This window comes from Drosophila erecta, unplaced genomic scaffold (assembly GCF_003286155.1).
Source record: "Drosophila erecta strain 14021-0224.00,06,07 unplaced genomic scaffold, DereRS2 tig00000126-arrow-pilon, whole genome shotgun sequence".
Classification (NCBI taxonomy): domain Eukaryota; kingdom Metazoa; phylum Arthropoda; class Insecta; order Diptera; family Drosophilidae; genus Drosophila; species Drosophila erecta.
The window spans coordinates 7901900-7915994 of NW_020825209.1; the positions used below are offsets into that span (position 1 = coordinate 7901900).

Sequence of the window (14095 nt, forward strand, 5' to 3'; positions counted from 1 at the left end):
TATAATTCAAATGTGGAAGAAAGCTCGATCTCTCTGTTTTCAGCAAAACGTTTCTTTATTTGCATAGAATATTTAACTTGCTTGTGGGGGACAGTACATGGAGTGATTTATATAAAAATACTGATTTTAAGGGCAAGCAAATAATTGGGCTTCGTTATAAAAATCTTTATTTAAATGCTAGCAAGTATTTCGGTTAAACATTTTGCCTGTGGCACACATATGTATAATATATATTGCTTTTTTCTTTTTGATAAGTTATAACCGTCTCAGAAAGTTCGCAATTTGCTATTTTAGACTACAGTTCGCAGGGCGATTCCCTTTGTAATAACGTTCACTAGGCATATATAGTATATAATTACAATTTTTGTTTGCTTTAGAAGGCATCATATCAAAAGTCCCTATGTCCTAGACGACCCAATTCGATTAAGTTTAAAGATTCAACAATATTTTCTGTTTATTTGCTTGCTTGTGGTCACAATAAATCATAATCGTATCATAATGGTGAAACAATCACATACACAATAAATTATAATAGCACAGTGTTGTTTTTCGTTATATGTACTTATCATATCTAGTTTAATAACAGCAGGCCACTTTTAGACATATGTGTATTTGCGTGTGTTGTGTGTAAATATATCTATTAAAAAAAATAAACAACTTTTCATTGTACTTGCATTTATAAGAATAGGAATAATATAATAAATATATATGATGTAAACGAAAACAAACAGAAATACGCTTTTAACCTTGCCTCGTTTTGAACTATATGTATTCATATTTTTGTAGGTCTTGTGGAACGGCACTTGGTTGAGATTTATATTGCTGCTGTAGTTCTTGACGTTGGTATATAGTAGATTTCGAAGTTCCCATTAGCTCTCTATTTAACTATGGCAATTCGGCTGTGATTGAGGGCTCGGGCATCTCGAAGTCCCATCGAAACGACGACGAGAGCATGATGATGCGGAGGATTTCCTGGCTGGCGGGGGATCCTCTGATAGGTGGATCCTCGTGTGCCCCATAACCTTTCCTTAATCCATCCTCCTTATCCTCCAACTTGTCTGCCTGACTTTCATTTCCAAAAGGTCACGCACGGCCGCAAAACATTTGTCCACAATAGGGATCCTGGTGCACGCTAATTGTTAATCCGTTTGAAATGATGCTATTAAATTAATATTGATAAATGTTGCTCCGTATCCGTATCGTAGCCATTCCGTTTCGTTTTGCCGATGCCTCCGCCTTTGCCCTCAACATATATGCCGCACTCCATCCGAACGGACCCACAAAACCCGAATCACATGCGCCGGCCACCGGCGGCCAGCTGCGTTGGACGCGTCCGCAGCGCGCTTCTCGATCATTTCTCCTCGCAGCAGCCGTTCTTGGCCAGCTGCTTCTGCAAAGCCGGCGGAATGAAGTCTTTCGTCTTTGTCTTGGAATGATAGCCCTGTCCGAGCAGCGCCGGCTCCACCTGCTTGCCCTCCTGGATGCCTTGTATGCGCTTCAGCAAATCGTAGTTGATGCGCTCGCTCACCACGGAATCCTGCCTGTTTATTACAAAATGTACATATTGGATTAGTTCATCTAAAGGCATTGGTTCTAGGGATACAACTTACTTGTAGTCCGGGTGGCTTAGCACCTGTTCACGCATCCAGGTGGCCGTGGTGATCAACTCGCCGGCGGCACGCTTTTCGATAAAGCGAAGATACTGTTCAATAGTGCAATGCGTATCGGTGTCCACCTCCATGGACTGCAAATAGCTGCGGATCAATGGTACCAGACCCGGAAACACGTTGGGCTATTGGACGTAGATGGCATAAGCTTCTAAACATCATTATAGATGTGGTTTCACTCACCTTTCCATTGAAGATCTCATTGATGGAAAGCAGCTGGAAAAGCTCGTTCTCCTCGTCATCGGTGTCGGTATGATCGCTATCGGCGCCATCATTGGTGCCGTTGGTCGTCCCGTTAGTGGTGCCATTGGTGTTTCCGTGCCCATTCATCTTGGCCGTACCGTTGGTCAGAGGCTGCTGCTCCTCCTGGTCACCGTTCTCGCTGCCATTGCCATTAGCCAGTCCATTTCCATTTAAAGTGGCCTTGCCATTGGTCTTGGCCTGGGCTTGAGCTTGTGCCTTGGCCGCCCTCTGCTCCGTGGTCTTTGAGGATTTGCGGAACCAAAACTTCTCCTTGCGACAGGCATCCCTCTTCTGGGCCGTCTGCATGTTCTCGTCCACCTTGCTGATCGGCGTGAGGAAGTTCAGCTGGTAGGAGAGGATCACACGGGTGAGCAGCACCACAAAGCACACGATGGCCGCGTTCTCGAAATCACTGATCTGGGCCTCGCAAGGTCGGAATTCGACACGCCATCCAATGGAGCTGTTCGGCGGCGGCGGCTTGAAGCGCATGGTCTGCCAGTTGGTGGACTGAATGTTCTCGAAATGATCTGTATCCTCGTTGTCATTTTGGTGCACTTTCTCGCTGAACAGCGACACGGTGTCGCGGATAAACAAATGGGCCACATGTTGGGCCAGCAGATGATCGATGCCGCCCTCCACCAGACGCTTATAGACCTTCTCGTCGTAAGTGAGCGGCACATCGTTGTATTTGGCTCCCTCGGGCGACAAATACGAGTCAATCGAATCGTACCGCGACTTGGCAATCCTGAACTTTTGCTTATCCAGCGGCGCCAGGCCGCGTTCCTCTTCTGTGCGGCAATCCACAGAGGAGCTAATCACATTCCAGCGGCAGTCCGACTCGGTAAGATAGCCCCTGTAAATGGGCGAAGCGGCTGTCAGAGCCAACATGATGGGACAGAGGGGAGCCAGCTGGTCGTAGAGGCGACGAGCCTCCGTAATGTTACACGCCTGGAAGGTTAGCTGCAGGCAGCAACAGCCCATGCCGAAGCCCATGGCGTCCAGGAGCACCACATCCGGCTCTCCAGGCGGAGCACCCTCCACCGGCAGTTTGGTCTTCGTGTCCTTAAAAACTGTAATGGCAATTATACAATTAGTTGGTTGAGCTAAGTTCAGTTTAGTTATAGAATAAAATGCCCACCCTTCAGCTTGATGGACACCTTCTCGCCGCGTCGCTTGCGAATGTTACGGGTGAGGGTCTTGAAACGCGGATGACCCGGAAAGATGGCCTCATCCGGGAAGTACAGCGAGCGGGCTGCACTAATAGGATCTTCGGGACGTGGCTGGGCAAGCGGATAGGTGAAATTGGGGGCGCCGAGGCGCGGGAAATTCGTGATGGACATGACGCACTCGTCCTTTGCCAACAGCTCGGTGACTTCCTCGCGACGATAGCGCATATTGGCCTCCACCAGATTGAAGTGAGCCATCAGGCCGCCGAAGGGCTTGCCAGGTGTGCCCTCAATCATGTAGGCTCCGTATTCCGGACGCCACAGCGACTTGACGCCCTTGGGATCGGCCAGTTCCTTCTCATTGAGCTGCGCCAGCAGATCCTGGGCGCGCAGCGCAACACGTGCCACCTTCTGCTCATCGTCGAACTTGACAATGATGTACTCCACCTCGTCGCCCCACTTCAGAATGTCCCCCTGGCGATCCTTGAGTCTGTGGTACAGGTTGATGAACTGATTCACTCCATGCTCTCGGACATGATCAGCCAGTGCCTTGGTCTCCTCCCAGGAGAGTGGACTGCCCTCGCTTAGTAGACCCATTGCTGCAACGATATGGAAAAGAAATCGAGTTACTATGGGCTCACTCACAGGCGGTGTGGAGGTTATCCCTATCGAAGTTGGTTGTTTCTATCGCCATCCTGACCTGACCTTAATAGTTGCCTGCCGTTTCGATCGAAATCGATACAATGAGACGTCTGAAACAGACTACTACGACTACTGCGCCATAATCATCCGGAATTCCAGTCCTCCCCATGCCACTACACTTCACTTCACTTTTCCTCCACTTTCGCTGCCATCAACTAGCCATCGCATTGTGCAATATCATTCCAAACATAGAAAACTGCAATCGAGGCAATTGCAATTGGTAATTTGCATTTCCAGCGCAATTGCATGAACGATATGACCGGGTCGTCCATGGAGCAGGGGAGCAGGGGGAGCAGGAGGAGCAGCGCAATTTCTGCCTCGATTATTTTGATTGCCTTATCAATAGCATCCAAAATCGAAGCCGTATACTAAGATCAAGTACAGTGATGCCTCTGAAACATCATATACATTAATTCTGATTAGGAGAGTAGCCAAAGTATCAAGCAGCGATTTTGAAATGGTTCCTTTAATTAAGCTGATACACTTCCCGTCTCCACCGAGCGCAGTCAATGCCCTCCATTGGCCCCAACCCAAGTTTCAGCTGAAAGTCGCCGGAATCCAATTAATTTATCTACGTTCCCGTCTGTGGACACAAGTGCATTCGTGTGCCGGAATGGAGTGCATTATTTTTTGTGCGCTGCTTGCTCTTGACACTCGCACAATTTACAACATTTGAGTCAATTAATTGATAAGGTGCGACGACCAAATATTAATCAAATAATTGATAAGGTGGGTAAATCAGCCTTTTGGGTATAATTCCATGTGCCGCCATCGCGTGCGTGTGTGAATGTGTGTAACAATGTAGAAAATATATAATATATATGCACATATATTTAGACAGCCGACAAGTTGCTGTGCGCCACTCGAACTGATTGAATCATACTGGGGATCGGAAATTTCAGATCGCAGATTTACGGCCGCCACCAAAACACTCCATGAAAACAATAAAAAAAAAAATACAAACAATAACCATAAAAACACTTCAGTCCAGCTCACTTGACTTCACCTCATCGGCATCCGATCCGCACCAGCTTCCCCCAAATCAAAGCCAGAGTTTCTGGCCAACTAACGCCCAGTGGAGCGTATTGCGACCACCATAATGGCCACAATGAAACCACCGATCGTGGTCGGAATCCATCCGAATTACAGAAGGAATTTGGAGCGACCGCTTTGAGTTCTCGCCGCGATTGTGTAATTAGCCAACTGGCAACCGGCAATTGCCATTGAAAATTAGCTTCCATTATATTTCCACAGATTTATGAAAATCCTAAACGCGCTGCAAAGCTGAACAACTTCAAATGGTAATTGTATGCGGATGGTAACTACGTTTTCATATTTATATGTATTTCAACTACAAACAATTCGGATGCCTGGCTTTTTAAGCTGGTAAGTGCGCGGATTAAAATGTATCTCAATTTAAAATTTTTACACATGCTCGCAATGTCTGATGCTCAAGGATTAAATTAACTTTGAACGCTATATCTAAGAATGTTCTGAGACAATAGCTTTAAACTGTTCAGTTAAATTTGGTAAAATTCGTAGCACAAAACCAGAGAAGAAACAAAAATCCACAGATAGTTAACTTGTTGCAATTATTTCAAATAAAAACTTCTTGTACTGATGGAGCAACCTAAAATCCCTTAAGAGGATACTTTAATTCACAAAAGAAAAAATAGCACTTGGGTTCTTATGCACTTTGGTTGGGAATACCTGTTGTTTCTTATTTTCTGTGGCTCGCTCGCTGGTTGGTAACACTTTCAATACTCAAGTGGACTTGGAAGTGTCCAAATGTGCGATTCTGGGTTTGCAAATGCCAGAAGGTTTTTGTCGCTCCACGGCCAAACCGCGACTGAATATATACGCGGCCAGACTCCAGCTTTTTACGGCGCCGATGGCGATGGCGATGGCGATGGCGATGCGATCGGAATCGGAGTCGGCTGACGACGAACCGAAAAGTCCGAATGGGCAGATGGCTGGATGGATGGGTTTACCGGTCCAAGTGGGCAGCCGCAGCCGGAAAGGAACGGAAGACCAAGGAAAATGTGAGGCAGGGGCTGGAGTCCATATCTGGACGATGGTCATAAACGGGCCCGCAGAGCCGAGCCAATCCATAAATGATCCATGGAACGCGGGACGCACTCGAAACGATCGAGTGCCATTATAACTATTTGAGCAGTTATTTATTATATTTAGAATTACTCGTCGCTGGCACGGCGAAAGGAATCTGCTAATCTGCGAGAAGGGTTTATTATATATATTAAGTTGCTACATATTTATAGATTTCAGCAGGCTTTGTCGCTTTGATTTACAACCGCTTCATAAAGATTGCGGCGAGACGGGCAAGGGGCCGGCATGCCATTTTGTCCACAAAATACTCGAAACAACATCTGAATTGTAAATAACTGCCAATCAAGTTTCGGCTACTTTATAATATTCAATGCGGCGACGGAGAGGAAACGCATGGATTTCAATCAATTGCCCCCAGTATATCATCGTTTGGTTGGCCTGCTAAATTCGTGCATGATTCAATTGTGCGAACTCGGAGTAGGTGTACAATTCCATTCCAGGTAGTAGCGCTGGAAGCTCTGCTCCCGTCGCAGGTGCTGTGCCTTGTCCCATTCCGAGGAATCCGAAGCCGCAAGTATTGGGGGAGCACCTGGAGCCTGGCCACCAAATACCATCGAATTCGATGGCCAAACCAGATGTGCAGATGCACCTCTCATTTCTCATCCGGAGTCAGCCGGTATGCTGTTGACTTTGCAACGTGATCCACATGACATCCTATTGACAGTCGGTAGTTACAGCGAATTAAATTCGATATCGTAAACTTGGTATCAGCTTTCGGCCTTCGAATTTTACAGCCATACGAGTGGATGCATCAATCATTTTACTGCACCATGGTCTGACTATTAGCCTGCCTCCAAAAGCAAGTACTTATCGTCTCCTGGCATTTTCTAGGCATTTTCGTCAGCTGGCAGCCGATGGACGAGCAATGGGACAGCAAACCAACAAGTTGAACGCGGAGCAAGGAGGCAGACTCGCACAAGGAGTGCTCCGCTCGAGTGGACACTTGCGGGTTCTATCAATGGGTTTCCGTATCTTGGCGGGCTTGGAAACGTTCGCAAAGATAGTGCTGGGATGTTTTGCTTGTGTTTACCGGCTGAGTTACTGCGACGATGCAAATGCGCTTAGATAAGTCTCAATTGCACAAGCATACTTGCACATACTTATTTGCACATATAGCACATACATATATAATGGTATGGGGTTAGATAATGCGCACTTAGTTGCCCAGCTTTCATTGTGCACTCGGGATTAGGAAATTACTGGGCGAAGTGAGAAACGACAGTGTCGCTTCATCGCTAGGAACTTTTCCTCACAATTGTGCAACTTATTTGCAATGCCCCTATGCCATTCAATCCATCTTTAATCGTGCTCAAATTTGGAAATCTCCATGCAATACAAGGTTTACATATATGGTGTAAAATCTAGGTGTTATAATTTGTTTATGGTATATGGTATCGATGCCTATTTGCCTGATTTGCCTGTTTTCTGATCCTGACCAACGCAACCGAATTTGCCGAAGGGCAGCCCACACGATGATTTTGAGTTTTTTGTTTTGTATTTGCTTTTCTTGCGTTTTTGGATTTTGCCGTGTCATTACGAGAACAGCAAACGAAGCCAAAATGATACCATTTTGCGGCTGTGTTTGTTAGATTTTAAACAACTGGCAGGAGGAAAGCCCAAGAACTGTGGGTTGATTCACTCAACTTTCGGAGGCGTTTTCGTAGTACATTACAGAATGATAAAACGAATGGGCTTGCGAAGTCGCATAAATGACTAGCTGGCTGCTAGGCCAAGTTCATAGGACGCGGCATATGGCTAACAAAGCTAACAAAGTGGAGTTAAGTGGCCGGAATACTGCTGAAGGCAGCTTCCCGCGGCGCTCCACACTGCGTATGCGTAATGTGCATGCTTTTATTGAATGCTCTGCTGTTTTTGACATTTTCTATTTTTTCAAGACATTCAGCAGTCAGTAAAGCAGTCATAAAGCATGTGCACTTGATCCTCAGGCGGAAACCAAGCGAACCGGAACATCCGCCTTTCAGTACACAGAAAGAAAAGCCTCTGCAAATATGCTTTTGTCAATGCTGAAAACACTAACGAACTGCATGAATTTTGCACAGCTGAAATAAGCAAACTGAAAAGGCTTTATCTGATCTGTTTATAAATAGATTTGTTTGCTTAATTGGAATTGCAATTTAACTTTTGCCATTTTGGGCACTTAGGAAAATTCTCCACTCTATTTGAATTATTGGAACTATTTAGTATCGCACATCTGCTAAATGTTTGTTGATCTTGATTCGCAACACATCAAGTAACGTGAATGTTTAGCAAACACGCCGTTTTCTATGTGCACAGTCACAATTTCAAATCGAATGCGGAAAGAAGCAATAGAAAATGCAAAGCAAAGCCAAACATACACACAACTGGGCGATTTTTTTATTTCAGGGTCGCCAGACACAGCCAGTGAAATAGAAAACAAAACCCATTTGCCCATTGGCCCACTGGCCACTCGGTGGGCGCGGGAAAAGTGCAAGGAACGAGCAAAACTTGCAGATACACACAAGCATAGATGCGATGCACATTTCTGCGGAACGATAAACAAAAGAAGTTACAGAGCCCTGTAAGCTGAGCCCCTCAAGTTCAACGAGATTTCTGAGTAAATGGAGTGCATCTCGAGTTCTTGCAGCAGAAAAGAAATAGGCTTTCAAAGGCAAAGTGCATAGGAAAAATTATAAGATAACGCTCAGATTACGTATACGACTCATAAAACAACCGTCGTCGTCGCCGTCGCCGTCGTCGCGCTGAATTGCGACGTAATAAATGCTCTTTGGCCATCAAAGGCGCAGCGATGGATTAGGAAGGGGCCTTCCTGAGGATTCCGGTCAACTGGGGGCCCGTCGGCTGCCCTGAACGTGGAGGTGGAGGTGGCGGCGGCGGCGGGCGTGAATTATGCATGTGGGAACCAGGGCACTGCGACCCGGCTGGCGGGGATTTTTTAGGAACGAGAAGCACGTCAGTAAGATTATTAATTTCTTAATTGATTGCCAGTCGCAGGGCAATTACAGCAGGAGTTTCTTGCCGCTGATCAAATATTAATGGCACGAGAGTTGCATATTCAATGCATCCTAACCGGAGGTTACAAATATTGCATGGTTTATTAAAGCAATGCTTCAGTACAGACTTACTTACTTAACCCACTTGATTTGCTTGATCATCAAATATTAATAGCATGATAGTTAACTATTCAATGCATCCTAAGCGGAGGTTACAAATATTTCATAGTTTATTAAACCTACGGTTAAGCAAAACGGAGTTTCGATCTCAGCTGCCATTTGCTCGATGATCTTCGTACAAACTCAGGTTTGTATCCCTCGATTAGGTCTTTCCACAGACGTGAATTGTGTTTATACTATAGAAATTAGCAAACATTTTATACAGCCACCCCCCAGCCACCCAACCCCCCATTTGGCGCTCAAATTGATCGCTTTAAGTGGCAAGAGCACGTGTGCGTCGATGGCTTAATCATTTTCGGTGGTTTTTTTCGTTCGTTTCTTGCTAATTGTTATTGCTGCCAGTTGATGCACTTGTGCAAATGAATGCGTGTATATGTATATGAATTTGTTCCCAGTTGTGTTGTTTAATTAGCCACAGTCGTCCGTCGTTCAATTGCGTAAAATAGAGTGCAAACAAAAATACCCAGAAGAATGGCAGGAGTGACGCACTCGAAGGCGAAAAACATGAAAACAATAGCGGTATGTCGATCTACCTACGTCCCATAATCTGCTGAAGATTCACCTTTCCTCCAGATGTTTTTACTTGAATTTGTTGTAACTTCTGTTTGCCTGTATTCGCAGTACAACGATTGCTAATTAAAAACAGGCGTGTATACATATGTACACATGTGTGGCACTTTCAGATAAATCAACACAGCCTACAAGTTGGCCTATAAGCACACTACGGATAGCTCGCCAGTTGGGAACCAGTTATGGAAGGGTCCAATCGCGTTTCCCCCTCAGAGTCCTTGGGTTTTGTGTGTCCGAGTCGTAATAATCGTAAAACAACTAACTTAATGCCAGTGTAAAGCCATAACAACCAAAACGGAGAAACAAAACAACAGCCAAACAAAACAAAGCAAAAACGGCTAACAAAGATGCGACTTATCGCATTCGGTTGCTGAAATTCATTTCCTGGCAGCGACGTCTAATTAAGTGCACTGCACTTGAGCTAATAAAGCAAGTTTAATAAAGTTTCAGTTAAGATAGTTTTGCCTGGGGAACTTCGGAAGTCAGTTAGTCACGAGATCGTGATCTACTACTTAACATTTGATGACCAAATGCAAATTCAATTCACCATTGGTTTTAATCTGAGGCTTAACAGCTAGCTACTGAACACTCATAGCTGTCTAGAGAAGACTTCAAACGAAATTTAAACTCAAATTTTAACTATGTTAAAGTAGTATGGCTTTGATTTACATGCCAAATCCGTGAATAACCGCAACTATGCATATTTTTTGTCCAGAGGCAATTAAAAGGTACAACAAGGACACGACGTGCAATAAAAAACGATGGCAATCACAGGTGATATTAACAATGCGGCTGTAAAAACGGTTACTCAATCAGGTTAACTGCTAATGCGCATCAGCAAATCACCTGGTGGAGAGTGGGGCCTAGAACTACACAGCAAAAAAGGGGTGAAAATTGAAAAATCCAATTGAAGTTGAATAAGAAATTATCGAAATGTCAAGCTGATTTGCATGAAAGTGTTGATATTAATATTTTCCAAACATCATGCCGATAAAGCCCAATTTAATTGGAAGTTAATTGATAGGCAAAAAACAAGATATACATATATGTTTGCTTGATGTATTTTAAGCATCATGCTGATAAGGTTTCGATAAGAGGCCATACACTCCGACATATCATGGCGATGTGATTTTTCCGTAATTAAATCATCATCAGTCATGATTGCTGCCCAATTTTCGCTCTGTGTAGCCAATGCCTGTGGCATTTCGAGTGGGTTTCTGGTGCGTGACAATGGACGGGATTAGGCCGCTCAATAAAGGCTAACTTAAGGCAAGGCCAAACAGCACTATCTGAACGGACCCTGGGGCGTATGCGTAATATACTTATCTATCTGATGTGTATGCATATACGTACGTATGTGCATAGATACATGTGTACATTACAGTGGGCATTTGGGGGCAAGTCATGGTGCGATAATAATGGCAAATGTCGCAACAACTGCGAAAGGCATTGAAAAGCTTTGATTGCTTTTCGCACGCCGCTATCAAACAACAAATCAGTCGTAACTGATCCGTGAGATGCGTATGAGAAAGCGGTGGGGTAGGAGGAAGTACAGGGTACACCACGTATAGTGGCAAATATTTGACATTAAACACCAGCTTAATTCGCAGCTCAGCTTGCGAATGCGAACTTCCCAAAAGTTAGGCAATTTGGAACTATAAGGCGATCGTGCATGCTTATGGTATTGTAGTTTATAGGTTTTGTTGGTGCCTCACAACGAGTCATCACTGTAGCCACCGTGTGAGTCACGTTCATAGTTCGTGAGATATTTCTGCATTCTCATGCTGATAGATCAGGAAAGTGAAGTGATATTATACTTTGTTTTTCGGCTGCTTCTCACCCTCTTTCGCTCCTTTTTCGGTTCTCCTTTTCCCCTTCATCCCCACCATCCCCACCATCCCGATGTGACGTCAGCCGGAAACTTTGAATATTGTGGTGAAATGGCGGCAAACACCCCATCCCAATGATTGCCCATTTCTTTCCATCGGCGGAGATCTTTGTCTGGTGCGTAACTGGCTGGCTGGAGAGGAATACCCCATTAAAGCTCGGTCAAACACGGCGTATGAGCAATTCGCTCGCGTGCTCCATGACGTCACATTCGTTGGCAAACAGTGACTGTGCAAATCGCTTATATGTGTAGTTGATTAGGAACCCATTGCAGCTACTCATTTTTCGATTGGTCATGCCAAATGGGGGAATATCAGAATGCCAGAAGCTTCCACCCAATGTCGATTTCCTACCACCCGAAAATACATACATATACATACATAAACCACAAAAATCAGATGAGGGCAATGGGTGTAAATGGCATGCACATACAAATGAACTAATGTCAAGGCTGTGACCACAACAGCCACACACCGGAAAGTACAAATACAAAGTATAACAATGCCGGCGGATACTTAAAATCGAATTGCCCGGTAATTACGAGAAGCAAGAAACATAGAAAATCAATAATCAAAAACAAAAATAGTTGGCCGACCTGATAATTACGCATTTACAAAATGTACATACCCATTAACACCGTGGGCCATACAAATACATATTTAGCACTGCAGTGAAAAATAGCCAGTTAATCGAGAAACTGTATTCGCTTCCTGGGAAGTTCACTGTTGTTTTTTACATATGGATTATTCATAAACATATTTGTTTTTAAACGATTACTCATATTACAGTTAGCGGTTACAGTTACACACCCATTGAAATCACAAAATTTTAAATATAATTTTCTATGCATTTTGATTTAGCAGCTCCTAATATTTTGTCCACAACTGTGGGCCAGCAGAGCCCAAGGCCGCGCCACTTTGACCCCCTTTGAGCGGAATCATTATAAAACCTGCAGCGTCACTAGTGTTAAACGAAATACCAGTAATAGCAAAAACATCAACGTGGAAAGGAAAACAACAGCAGCAACAAAGCAGCCGGCAAAAGGGAAGGCGCAAACGCACACACGCGCAAACAAAAACAACGGCACACGCGCGCGCTGACATTCCAATTAGAATATGCGGTGTCCTCTCAGCTGTTGCGTCTTCCAATCGGAATGGGTGTATTAATATTTGTTATTAAGTGTATTACAATACCAAGGGCAAAAATAGATCAAATCAAACAAAATGAACCAAATCCCGAAATGGTTCTCGGTTACACTGAAGAAGTAGGCTACAAAAAATGTCTTAACAGTAGCGGCCCCCCTCACAGAAATGCGGTTGCGCCACTGCAAACGCTAAAGAATATTCCACAGGTATCTTTTCGTAGGTTTTCTATATATGTTAAAACTAACAGCCAACAAAACACCATAGAGATATTGAATTTAATTTCCTCATAATACTATGTATAGACTAGCATATTCATTATTAAAAATGTGCACTGACCTGCTTTTGTTCTTCCTCGCTCTTTTGTCGCTCTCTGCCGCTCTCTCGGTGCAGTTTCGATGGGTTGTGTAACGTAATTTGCCGAATTTACCGCTGTTTTTGCGCTCTCACTATTTCCTTTATATGTTTTTGGTGTTGCGATGTGGTTAGATGTGTGGATATTGCTATCGAAATCAAATTCACGATTATTGGTATTACAAGAACAAAAAAAAAAATAACAAATGATTCTGTTAGCAGGTCGCGTGTTTTCCTCACTTCACACCCACCAATCTACAGCTGCGGCGTCAGCTGCTCTCTTTGAATGTAAACAGATAATGCAGACAGGTTTCTTTAAATTTTGATTTTGTTTCTCTGTTGCTGGTTCAGCTTCGGTTTTAATTATAGAAATGCGGCTGCCACCGGAATAGAGATCGAGAAATCTCTACAATCACGGGCGAAATTCACGCGAAACGTGCTCACCGCCCGGAAAGGTTCCTATTGGAATTGTGCTGAGTGTGCGGGTGTGAGAGTGTGTGTGCGGTGGTGTGCGTGTGGGTATTTCACTCGAAATTACCGTATTTATTTTGTATGTTTGTAATTTCTTTTGAGCGCGCCTCTGGTATTGCGTTTCTTTTGCCGCCTAATTCTCCGCCAACGTAAACAGCGTTATTAACACAACCGAATGCCAAAAACAATAAAACGCTCCTCTTTAAATACAAATTTTGAGTGTGACCAGCTGCGAGTATGGCGGAAATGCTGCTGGGCCACGCGTTAGGTTCTTTTGGTGCCCGATAACGATTGTTCGATAGGCAGGCAGCACGTGTTGCTTAAATCAATTAATTATTTAGTTTTTAATATGTAAAGTGTTTGTTTTCTGGTAGATTTGGTGTTTCCATATATAGTTTTTACATTTCTAATTTAATATCGGACATTACATTTTTAAGACTTTCTCATTTGAAAATTTTTAATTTTTTTTACATCTATCTCAAGCATTGACTTCTCGTTTAAAAATATACAAAATATATACAAATATAACTATTAATATATTTTTTACATGATTTTCTATATACATTATATATATATTATATGTTATCTAGAAC

At 43.9% G+C, this 14095-nt stretch overlaps 1 protein-coding gene across 4 annotated transcripts; it reads right to left on the reverse strand.

The window, feature by feature from the left end:
- Positions 1-32: 32 nt before the first annotated feature.
- Positions 33-13791, reverse strand: LOC6550333 (glutamate--cysteine ligase). 4 transcript variants are annotated; one of them, XM_001977855.3, is made up of 6 exons: positions 13570-13791; positions 13017-13180; positions 3049-3675; positions 1851-2980; positions 1611-1792; positions 33-1541 (listed from the first exon to the last, which is right to left on the reverse strand). In XM_001977855.3, exons 3-6 carry the CDS (start codon positions 3671-3673, stop codon positions 1352-1354), a joined length of 2127 nt encoding a protein of 708 aa, XP_001977891.1. In that variant the 5' UTR covers positions 3674-3675; positions 13017-13180; positions 13570-13791; the 3' UTR covers positions 33-1351. The 4 variants fall into 4 exon arrangements, with proteins under 4 accessions (XP_001977891.1, XP_026838216.1, XP_026838217.1 ...); XM_026982415.1 differs by having other exon boundaries at positions 13283-13791; XM_026982416.1 differs by lacking the exons at positions 13017-13180; positions 13570-13791 and adding an exon at positions 5489-5623.
- Positions 13792-14095: the final 304 nt, after the last annotated feature.